The 12236-nt window shown below is 39.4% G+C and overlaps 1 protein-coding gene across 2 annotated transcripts; it reads left to right on the plus strand.

Annotated features, from left to right (window-relative positions):
• Positions 1-8086: 8086 nt before the first annotated feature.
• LOC133722620 (cytoplasmic tRNA 2-thiolation protein 2) lies at positions 8087-12199 on the plus strand. 2 transcript variants are annotated; one of them, XM_062149491.1, is made up of 7 exons: positions 8087-8462; positions 8607-8955; positions 9040-9126; positions 9895-10016; positions 10112-10190; positions 10626-11032; positions 11755-12199. In XM_062149491.1, the coding sequence occupies exons 1-7, from the start codon at positions 8137-8139 to the stop codon at positions 11801-11803; spliced, it is 1419 nt and encodes a 472-aa protein (XP_062005475.1). In that variant the 5' UTR covers positions 8087-8136; the 3' UTR covers positions 11804-12199. The 2 variants fall into 2 exon arrangements, with proteins under 2 accessions (XP_062005475.1, XP_062005476.1); XM_062149492.1 differs by having other exon boundaries at positions 10626-11023.
• The last annotated feature ends 37 nt before the right edge of the window (positions 12200-12236 follow it).

Consider the following 12236-nt stretch of genomic DNA (forward strand, 5'->3'; position numbering starts at 1 on the left):
CAGTGAGACCCTTAAGTTGATTGCCACCTATAGGCAAGTTAGTCTCAGAAATGACCTCTTCGCGAGCAGCTTCTTGATGTTCCAATTTGTCTTGATGCGAACTGACTTGAGTAGCCAAGCTGGAACCTTCTTTGTGCAAGGTCGCGAACTCCAATGAGGTTTGTTTATGCTGGGTCGCAACGACATTCATCGACTGCTGATGGTTTTCTTGGGCTAGTTCGGTCATGTCGGCCAGCTGCTCCCAGGTCTGCCACGATTCTTGTTGGGCTGATTGGAAAAGTTCATCCATCCTCTTCTGTTGCGCTGCCAGGACCTTTTTCAAATTCGCATAATACGAAGCATTGTTCTGTTGCAAGATAGCAAGTCGCTCCTCTATGCTCGCATTCTCCGGGATAGGTATGCGCATGAAGACAGGCATGATTTCAGGAATTTCTTTTGGTAAAGATTTTCCTCTGGCATACCAATGATGGTGAATACATAAAGACTATAGTTTAATCCCAATGATGGTGAATACATAAAGACTATACCAATGAAGTCTCTTTTGTTAATATTGGCCTAAACTCCTTATTGGTGCCTAGTTCAGGTCCCTTAAGGTTAAGGGCGGCTTTTATTAACACTTGTTGAACTGTCTTCACACTTATGACCTTTCTTATCTTAGTAAGTATAGCCTATGTGAAATGGTGTCTAGAAAGGGGACAACGTTCATGACAGGTTCTTGAATCCAGAAGTGCGTGCAAATGGGCCTAAACCACTATGTGGGAGTAGCTCATGCCAAAATGGATTCTGCCTCTCTTGTTCGCCCTCCCCCACCTGGCCATTTCAGTAAGGTTGCCCAAAGGATTTGAAAGAAAATTTGTGTCTAGGCGACTATACTTGGGCCGCATGTCTAAACCTTGATTCACATTGTCTTATTGAATTCAACTACTTATAAAAAAAAAAATTCTAACCTTGTCCCACTGGGCGTGCCAAAATGTTTGTTTTGAAGCCCGGTGGTTGAATGTCTTCAAGAGAAAAAAAATTCTAACCTTGTCCCACTGGGCGTGCCAAAATGTTTGTTTTGAAGGCCGGTGGTTGAATGTCTTCAAGAGAAAAAAAAAATTCTAACCTTGTCCCACTGGGCGTGCCAAAATGTTTGTTTTGAAGGCCGGTGGTTGAATGTCTTCAAGAGAAAAAAAATTCTAACCTTGTCCCACTGGGCGTGCCAAAATGTTTGTTTTGAAGGCCGGTGGTTGAATGTCTTCAAGAAAAAAAAAAAATTCTAACCTTGTCCCACTGGGCGTGCCAAAATGTTTGTTTTGAAGCCCGGTGGTTGAATGTCTTCAAGAGAAAAAAAATTCTAACCTTGTCCCACTGGGCGTGCCAAAATGTTTGTTTTGAAGCCCGGTGGTTGAATGTCTTCAAGAGAAAAAAAATTCTAACCTTGTCCCACTGGGCGTGCCAAAATGTTTGGCTCCAATTTTGTTGCAGCTGGTCAACAGTCTCTTTTCTGCGCGGGCGTGCCAGCACCGTTCGGGTGCGGTCGTCGGGGATGTCCCTTGACCTGACTTCTTTTCAAGCGATTGTAGACGAGGAGAGCACCAACCTCGTCGTGGGATTCTTTCTGCCTCGTGGTGAGGACTTTGCTGAAGTTTCTTCTTGTTAACACAATCGATACTCAATATTGTAGATCGAGCAGAGCGACATCACCGGGAAATGTTGAGATCTTGCTAAAGCGTGACTTTAGCTTGGCTGGGTTGCTAGGGCGTTACCCTTGCTTGGCTGGTTCTGTAACCGTTGTGGTCGCGGCACTACCGTCGGCTCCCGAGGAGACTAGGACCGAAGCACGTTGACAGAGGGTTTGGTGGCACTGAAAGTCGGCTTCTGAGAAGACTAGGACTAGGAGTGTGATCACCGCTAAGAGAAAGAGAAAGAGAGGGAGAGGAGTTGCTCTTAGAGAGGTTTGCTCTAGAGAGAACTTAGATCATCTTAGAGATGTTGTTGTTGAATGTGAATGTGTGATTTAGAATGAGAAGAGAAGGTGTTTATATAGGGAAGAAAAAGAAGAGTGAAATGATGAGTGGAAGAAAAATAATGAAAGTGGAATATGAAAGTGATTTGTAAAATATGGAAAAGATAGAGAAATGATGAAATGAAAGCAAGGCATGAAGGTGCAACAACATGGAAGTGATGATGATCTATTAAAGAGATTGTCTTGAAAAATATATCCAAGGAAAAGAAGAAAAGCATCTAGCTTTCTTCATGTGGGTAGGAAACATGAACATGTGAATATTGAGCTGGTTTTAGGTCAGTTTCTGCCCCTTTATTCCTTCAATTATTTCTCCAACAAGACTTCAGAATGAGCTTTCGACTTTTTCATAAAAAATGTTCCACTATGAGTGTAGATCACCCTGGTAAAATTTCAGATTTTTATTCCATGTGGTTGGGCCGAAAATGCTGCTGGACCTCTTACAGGTCCAGTTTTCCAGTTTTGCTTCTGTAGAAAATTGGGCTGATTGTTTGAAGGCCTTCCACTCAAAAAAAACTCTTGCACTCTTCATAAGAAATGATCCTTGGGCTGTCTATAATGGATCTGGAAAGTTTCAGCACATTTCGATTTCATTTGGTAAGTCTGCCGCCCCTCCTTCCTTGTTTAGCTCGGTTTCTCCTAGCCGAAGTAGGAAAATATGCTAAAGTTGACTTGTCATACTTCCATAGTAGGCTTTATTTAGCCTCTAAATATATATTTCGAGCTTGTCGACAATATATAGCTTGAGCCACTGACATTGGCTCAATTTCTCCAAGACACGCCTTGTCAGGCCAAAATGTTCATTTTGGGTCCAAACAGTGTTCCCTCAACTTATGTAGTGAAAATTGCATTTGTGATCTCTCAGCCATAACCTTCATCTGATGTACTCCTCTAGCATTTTATATCGGCTTCATAGTTGTGACATTTTCTTTATCCCATTTCTTGAGAGCAGTCAAAATATCCTTCGGTTTCATCAAACTAGTTGACATTAGAGGTGGGCACGGTTCGGGCAGGCTCGGTTTTGGGCCCGACCCGTTTTCGAACCGCCCATTTCGGTTGGCCCAAATCTCAAACCGCGGCCCGATTCATTTTCAGATGGGCCGAAAAAGTTGTTCGGTCCAGTTCGGTTTCGGGTTTCTTTTAATGGGCCTAATTAATAATTTTTTTTATAACTTTATTTTAACCAATTGTCCAAATCCAGTCCCAGTTCCATATTTAGTTAACAGATTTAAGCCCAATTGTTGCTACATGTTTAATAGTTGTAGAATTCAATTAACACCAATTCTTCAACCTAATTCATATGAACAATAACCAATCTGGGAAAACTAACAAGAACCGAAGAACTTATTACAGATCAAATAAATCAAAGTGCCATAGTTAATTAATTAAAACAAAAACAACAAAATATTAAATGCTCGATGATAGTGTTTCAATTCCCAGCTTCATTTCTCTTGGCTCCGGCAGATGAACACCACTGCAGATACCTCTGAAAACCACTGATCCTAGTTTACAAATCAAGATACAAAAGTATGAGAACATAAAATTTCAGATCATGATCTCAATAGCCTAATAATCAAATCCTTAATCAAACACAAGCAATAACGTAATATTCAAAGCCTAAATCGAAGACATGCAATATTGGAATCAGAACACTAAATCCATAATTCATTCAGTCAATAGCATACAAATACCCAAATTCTTAGAAAGAAAACACCATATTCATTCAATCAAAACCCAGATCTATACCCAATTTATACTAAAAAAATAGAAACTTACCAATAGATTTGTATGAAACCTGACACTCTTATTGATGATCGATAAATCATGCACAAACAATCCAGATTGAATTCTTGTTGTCGAATACAGATGAGTGAGGCTGTTGTGATTAGAGGGGGTTGGTGAGAGAAATCGAGAATGAAAGGGTGAGAGAGAGTGCGGCTGCAGAGAAAAAAAAAAGAGACTGAAATGGAATAAAGAGTTAGGGTTAGAGTATATATACTACTTGACCTGGTCAAGTTGACTACAAAAGGAAAAATTGTAGATATAATAATAATAATAATTCGGTGGATCGGTTTCAATCTGGTCGGTGCAAATAGCAAACCCGATTCCTATCCGAAGTAAAATGGTGTGGGTCGGTTACGTCTTCTTCAGTTTTTTTTTTCATTTCGGTTCGGTATCCGACCCGTTTTTGCGGGTCGGATCGGCCGGTTTTTCAAGTTCGAGTCGGTTCTGCCCAGCCCTAGTTGACATATCCACTAACATTGTATGTTCTTCCTTAGATAAGCGTCCAACATAAGAGTGACCATGAAGGGATTGAGAAGGATGATAATTATGTACACCACATACCACCACCACGCTAGCAACAAAATTTTATCTTTGGTCTTTTTTTTCTTATTCCCAACAATTCTTGAATCAGACCTCCGAATGATAATCACCATATTGTTCTTCCTTCCAACAAAACGAACCCACTCAATTAATGCATCTTTACTATTGAAGCCATGCAAAAACCATACCATTAAATCAATGCATCCATGCACTAATAATAAAGTATGTAATTTCTCCGGAAACTAAAATTCATGCATCCATATATGTCATAAGAGTCAAAGATTTACACACAGAACCTTTGCCAAAAGAAGCTATATCTACCTGACAAGAGCTTCATACAAGGGAGGGTTATATAAAACCAGCAAACTGAGCAGTCAAGAGAACTCTAGTACCACCTAGGACATACAAGTGCAAAGCAAGACATATGGTAACAACAGCTGATGACTTTGCATTTGTTTGAACCCAAAATGAGCATTTTGACCTGACAAGGCGGGTCTTAGAGAAATTGAGCCAATGTCAGTGACTCAAGCTATATATTGTCGATAAGTTCGAAATATATTATTTAGAGGCTAAATAAAGCCTACCTGCAGAATTATGGAAGATTATGTAAGCTGCAAGAAAAGGCACGCCCATGCGAATATTCATACTCCATTAAACTAAGGAATATGGCATGCATGTGGGGAAGCATTCAACTACATTTCATGGTGGCTTAATAGGGAAAACCTACCATAATTCCATAGTGTTTAAGTGCTTAACCCACCATGATTCCATAGCGCTTAAGTGCTTAACCCACCATAATTCCATAGTGCTTAAGTGCTTAACCCACCATGATTTGTTTAAGGCCAACCACTATGGCTTGGTAGCCTATATATAGAGGCTACAACGAAGTAACAAGACACAATTAATCAATTAATCTCTACGATTATCCAAGCCTCTCCGGAGCAACCCCTCTCCTTCTCTTACCAGTGACCACACTCTAGTCTCAGAATCCTCAGGAGCCGACTGTCAGTGCCACTAAACCCTCTGTCAACGTGCTTCGGTCCTAGTCTCCTCGGGAGCCTATTGTAGTACCGCGACCACAACGGTTACGGAACCAGCCAAGCAAGGGTAACGCCCTCGCAAACCAGCCAAGCTAAAGTCACGCTTTAGCAAGTTCTCCCCACTTCCCAGTTATTTTCGCTCTGCTCGATCTACGACTTTGAGTATCGATTGTATGATTTTGAAGAAGCTTAGCAAAATTCCTCACCACGAGTCACAAAGAATCCCGCGACGAGGTTGGTGCTCTCCTCGTCCACAATCGCTCAAAAGAAGTCAGGTCAAGGGGCACCCCCGACGACCGCACCCGAACTGTGCTGGCACGCCCGCGCAGAAAAGAGACTGTTGACCAGCTGCAACAAAACTGGAACCAGCCAAGCAAGGGTAACGCCCTCGCAAACCAGCCAAGCTAAAGTCACGCTTTAGCAAGTTCTCCCCACTTCCCAGTTATTTTCGCTCTGCTCGATCTATGACGTTGAGTATCGATTGTGTGATTTTGAAGAAGCTTAGCAAAAGTCCTCACCACGACTCACAAAGAATCCCGCGACGAGGTTGGTGCTCTCCTTATCCACAATCGCTCAAAAGAAGTCAGGTCAAGGGACGTCCCTGACGACCGCACCCGAATTGTGCTGGCACGCCCGCGCAGAAAAGAGACTGTTGATCAGCTGCAACAAAACTGGACCCAAACAACATTCATTATAACATTGCCAAAAGGGTAGAAAATTGCATTAGGGACCGAAAATAGGGACTTAAAATGCAAAGCTTTTTGAACATCATAGGATAAGTTTATCTTGCTACAAGTTCATCAACATTTATATAAAACTCACAATGTGCTGCTTGTCGCTGGGTATGATCGACTCGCAAGGCAAGAAAGAAACTGATACCAACAGGAAAATAGATAAAATAGTCTTATAAACATGTAGAACCAACATAAACAACTCTCAAAGAATGAAAAATACCAATGAACTAATAAAGAAAACTGTATAATCTTTGTAAAAAGAAAAAGGGTGCGGCTATTGCCACCCTACCATTTTCTTAGTTCACCCTACAAACATTTGAATTATTGAAAGACTATATTATCCAAGTGCAAAATGACTAATAAGTACACTAATTTTCTAAAATCCAAATATGTAAGAAAAAAAATAAATATATAAGTAATTTTTTTTTTTTTTGAAATAATGGTAATTCCATTGATAATAGCGCATGCCAAGAAGGTCATTACATACCCATCCGCTGACACATAACAATGGCCAGACAAGATTTCGTGGAGGAGCCACAGTGGTACATAGGATAGACCTACTATCTTAGAACTTATCGCTCGCATAACAGCGAGCCTATAAGCTATGGAAAAAACATAGCAAATAGACAAGCCGAAACAAAACACTCGTTGGGTTCCTAATACAATGAAATTTATTGTAATTAGACAAAGGCTAAAAACATAGTGTTGGACCAAGGGCCAAAGCCCTAGTCCAAGTTAGAGGCCCAGCAGCTCAACAAGAGAAGCCCAGACTCACTGCCCAGTAGGACAGCTGGCCAAGCCCACACTCCCAGCCCACCATACGCGATCTGTGTAGCACCCTCCTCCACTGCAACCAGCCGCGCCGCCGTCCCGTCGATCGACGCCCCAAACCGTGCCGGTCAGATCCAGCAGACACCACCGCCGCGCGAAACACTCCAGCCAACAAGCCGCTGCCAGATCCCACAGACCTCACCGCATCGCTCCGCAGAACCATACACGCTCGGACCATCAAACCATCGCCGCCGCTGATCATAAATATATAAGTAATTAGTTAAATACAAAGACCACTTAATTTCTCATTGAATAACATTAATCTTCATCTTCTCAACCCAAATTTGAATTTATTACTATTTTTTTCTTCTTTTTGTTGCCCCCTCATCGTTAATTCGTTATTCAATTCACAAAACCATTACTTTTAACTTCATCAAAATCTTTGCAATATTCTTTGTGAACGCCGAAAGTAAAAATTTAAAACACGAAGAAAAAAATCAATCTCTTCTTCATTGATCATAGTTGTAAATTTACTAATCTTTTTACATAGATTGAAATAGAGAACATTGAAATTCCTTATCAAAAAAAAAAAAAAAAAAAAAAAAAGAACATTGAAATCGAAAGAAAAAATTAAAAAAAAAATGTCAGTAAATCAGATTATGATTTTATTAGGAAACTTTAATAAATTTTAATTTTTTTATGAGGATAAATTAAATGAGAGATTTTCGTTAAAAATATTTATTTTCTAATTGGATATGTCATATAAGGATATTATTGGAAAGATAAATGGGTTAAATAAGTAAATTTAATAATTGAAATTAAAATGTAGGGTGTAATGAGCAAGTAGGGTGAAAAGAGAAAATGGTAGGGTGACAATAGCCACATCCAAAGAAAAAACGTCATCCGAGGTAAAAAAAGGTTTTTTTTTTTTCCCCCTCTTTTTCTCTATATCCTTATCTGTCTTTTTATGTGAGTTGACTAAGTCAAATAACTATTGAAAAAAGATGGACGTCTAAATAGCAAATTTAGAGGTCCAACTAGAACCACCCTTAAAAGTTTTTTAGTGATGTATTGAGCTTATGGTATTGTCTAATTGGAAGGCTTCTGGTGCTAGGCGGGTCAACAAAATGGGTTAAGGTCCCCACGCCTATGCCCGATTAAGCAAAAGGGTTTATAGACTAAACTCATAAACCCCCTACCTGCTATCTTAGTTTGTTCTGTTAACCCTACCCTCTTCAAATCTCTGAGCTCAGTAGTAATCATGGCGTGCAGTGCCTCAACTTGCCAATCAAATTGCTACAGAGACCAACCACAAGAAGAAGAAGAAGATGCCAAACACACCAATACCAATTCAATTTCTACCAACACAATCAGCAACAACAACAGAAACAACAGCCATGGCTTGTGCCTCAAGTGCAAGGCCAACCCTCCCATCTCCGCCGATACCCACGCCGACGATTCCCGTTTCTGCGCCGATTGCTTCCGCGCAAACCTCTTCGGCAAGTTCAGGTTCGCCGTCACCTCCAACGCCATGATCTCTCCCACTGATAACGTCCTCGTCGCCTTCTCCGGCGGCCCTTCTTCCAGGTCCATTTTCCCATTTATTCTTATTTCAGTTACACTTGTTCTTTCTCGAAAATCAAATTGATTGCATACTCTTATTGATTGAATACATTGAAATGTAAAATTTGGTTTATTGAATTCCGGAAGGATGTTGTTCTGGGGTTTCAGGGTTGCTTTGCAGTTTGTACATGAGATGCACAGTAAAGCGCAGAAGAATTTTGATGCTAGTAGGGATAGATCGTTACCGGTGTTCGGTGTTGGAGTTGCATTTATTGATGAAACTAGTGTTTACTCTGTTCCATCCAATGAACAAGACAATGCAATTGAAGACATTGCATCTATTGTGGAAAGCCTAGCCCCGCCGACAAAACAATTGTATGTTGTGCCGATTGAGAGTGTCTACTCTGAAGAGCCTGGCGATGGCAGGGAGAGACTGAAGAAGTTACTAGATGCTGTTACTGATGCCACTGGAAGAGAAGATCTTTTACTACATCTGCGGATGTTGGCCTTGCAAAAGGTTCATATCTGGATACATATTTCAATTTTTTAACCAGTCAAGGGCGGATTAATTCGTTGTTACAGGGTGCGTTGATTGTTGCAGATTGCCTCACAAAATGGATACAACAGACTTCTACTGGGATCATGCATATCGAGGATTGCTTGCCATGTTATTACAGCTACTGTGAAGGTCTGTTTTCTTAATGCTCTGCACTAAGTTGTATCTTCATTTCAGCTCATCTCAAGGTTCGTATTATAATATTTTATGTGTTTTTACTTCAGCATTCCTATATCGCATTTGGTACATTTGATATCCGGAAATAATTGCCCCAACAAAATGGTTTGTAAACTGATCATTTCTGCTGATTTTGTTCACACAACAATGGAATAGCTGCGTAAGTAGTGGTTATGACTTATGGGTACACTGATCCTTTGCAGATGAATCTAGGGATTGCCTCATTCAATTATTTTACTAAAATTTGTGACTCTTTCTTGGTGTAATTTTAATTAGTAATCAGCTTCAGAAAGACATTGTTACGTGCACACTACTTATCTTCTCTGATTTTGAGGCCTAATTGGGCAGCATACCAAATATGTATTCCAATTTCTTCGTCTTAATGCAATTAGTCTGTATAATTTTTAACATGTATTAAGGAACCTAGAAAGATTTCATTTTAGAAACAATATATAAAAATTGATGTAGTAATCTGTTCCTTTTTAACTTTTGATGCCTGTAAACCATGCTCTTTATGGGCTTTGTACTTCCTGCAACTCCATTGCCTCAACTCTTGGGATGGTTTCTGAAGGAAGGCCGCAGTCTGCATGGTGGTTCCTTTTTTTTTTTTTTTCAATAATATTTTAATTTCTTGTCATATGTATTACAATTGTTTTTCCTTGATAATGTGTCAAATGGACACCATTTATCAAATTGTCTTGTATTTATACTTTCTTTTTATAGGGACAAGGATATTCACTACCAGCAGATATACAGTATGTTGATTCAAGGTGGGAAATCCCAGTTTTGCTTCCTCTTCGTGATTGTCTTGCACAAGAGCTGAACATGCTTTGCCGCCTTGATGGGTTTGTAATCTGTACCATTTCTAAAGTAGATTCATAGAGAATTTTTTGTTAACCCTCCTTAATAATATGTCTGATATCTCCTTTTGGCAGGGCAGTCTAAAAACTGTTGAGTTGATAAGAAGTCCTGGCTCTGGCATTAATGGGTTGGTTTCATCATTTGTGTCACTCTTGCAGGTACAAAGTGGTACTGGTTTCTCTTGTCCATTTATGAGTGATTTGTTGAAAACTGGCATATGAGATACAAGTGTGCTACAAAGTTGCATTGGCATCATCATTTAGGAAGACTAATTTTTCTCATAGATTTCCATATGCACTTTACATGAAAAATAGTAAAAAGGCATCAATGAAAGTTCAAACTAGTACACTGAAAGGTTGTCCCAAAAAAAAAAAAAGTTACTGTAAAAGGAATCCAGGGAAGGTTGTAGTAGTGGTTGTACTCATTGTTTTAGGTTAAATAAAAGTCCAAGTTTCCAAGATAACATGCATTTCGCTAAATATAGTTCTCCAAAATAGATTTTCTTTTAAGACATATTCTGAAGTTTTTCCTTTCAAACAGTACATGATGAAAATCCTTGAAGTTGTTCCTGTCATTGAATTTTTGTGTTCCAGGAAGAAAATCCTTCTCGGGAGTGCACAATTGTGAGAACAGCTGGAAAGCTTATCCCGTTTCATTTCAACAGAATTCAAGAGATCGATGACTCTAATGTCCCTTTGGCAACTCGTAGGCGTCAGAAGAGATATAACCTTAAACCTAATGAATGTTTTTCTTCAGAGTCATTCTGCTTTATCTGCAATGGCCCACTCAGCAAATCTGATTTGCTAAGTTTGCGCAATCTTGAACAATGCCAAACAAGTCCCGACACTTTTGGTGGTGCCTGCTGTTCGAGCTGCAGATTTCAGATACTTCCCCAGGACCCTTCATTACTGGATCAATTTTTTGCAGTTTTACCTCAGCAGCTGGTCGCTCGGGCAAAGCATGACAACCTTGACAATTACAGTGTGCTCAGGTCAGAACGGTACACTTTTTATTTATCTGTCTACTCTGATATACCTAGGAAGAAGCCCTTGTTTTGCCTGTAAGTTTCATGCACATGTCCTTCAGTAAATGAGGCTTCTAATAATTCAGTACTTGTTCTGTCAATGCACGCTTCATCTCTAATAGAAAATACTAAATCTTAATCCAAAACCCATAGATCCACAAAATCTTACTAAATCTTAGACACAAAAACCCAATTACTAATGGTCCTCAAAATAGCATTGAATAACAATCAGAAAACTGAGAGTAATAGAGTGATAAACGGTGCTCTCAATGTCAACATGGACACTCACTTTCTGTGCAAGGCCAAACATGGGCTGGTAGGTAAAATGTCTGCTTTCTTCTGAAGTTGAAACTGTAAAACCATCCCCTTGGGGTGTTTGAGTCATATACAATTGTTAAATACAAGCGCAGAAATGTAAGGATTATCTATTAGCTTTAAAGTTGATTATCTCATGTTATACCACACAACATCAGACCCAAATTTCACAATATAAGAAAACTTACGGGGTTAACCTTTTCTAGTGTAGGTCATCTTGTTTCCAATATACCCGTTGAATGGGAAAACTAGGGCAAGGTTTCTGTTCTGGGATCATTTGATCAAGTTCTGTTGATCATTCTTGGTAGTTATCACTTATTTCATTTCCTTTGTATGGCTGAAGATAGATAAAATTGAAAAATTCATTTTAATTTTACCTTCAGGGAACAAATACAAGATTGCTTGCTTTCAGAAAGCGAAGATGAAACCTGAGTTGGCCCACTCATGGGGTTATCATTCCCTTAAGGCACCGCATACGCACTATTCTTATTGGCTTGGTCGAGACAATTTTGAAAGGATAGCAGACTTGTGCTAAAGGCAATCAAAAAGAATTGCCGACATCAATGTTAGGCTCCCTAATCGTCTAGGTTTCTATCTTGATGACGGGATTTACATTGGAAAGATAATATGTATTAACTAGACCTAGTTCAGTTTGACTCTGCCTGGTTTGCAAATTATTTGATTATTGTGCTTGATAAAACAAAGAATCTGTAACGCTTTGTGTCTGGTTTGCAATAAAACAGTTGTTGCAGAAGATGGGCAAGAAAAGTGGGTTGAGGGATTATTTCTTTTTATTTTTCTTAATAAAAATTTATTTTATAATTATCATATCTACCCTTGTAATTTAATTTATTCTCAAAGTTTT

Source organism: Rosa rugosa, chromosome 7 (genome assembly GCF_958449725.1).
Source record: "Rosa rugosa chromosome 7, drRosRugo1.1, whole genome shotgun sequence".
Taxonomy (NCBI): domain Eukaryota; kingdom Viridiplantae; phylum Streptophyta; class Magnoliopsida; order Rosales; family Rosaceae; genus Rosa; species Rosa rugosa.

What these genes read in the sequence shown, in the direction of transcription:
- LOC133722620 (XM_062149491.1), top strand. Translation starts at nt 8,137, where the DNA reads ATGGCGTGCAGTGCCTCAACTTGCCAATCAAATTGCTACAGAGACCAA. An exon ending in GGATGTTGGCCTTGCAAAAG is followed by an intron (nt 8,956 to 9,039) that starts GTTCATATCTGG and finishes TGATTGTTGCAG; the next exon opens with ATTGCCTCACAAAATGGATA. An exon ending in AGTGTGCTCAGGTCAGAACG is followed by an intron (nt 11,033 to 11,754) that starts GTACACTTTTTA and finishes TTTTACCTTCAG; the next exon opens with GGAACAAATACAAGATTGCT.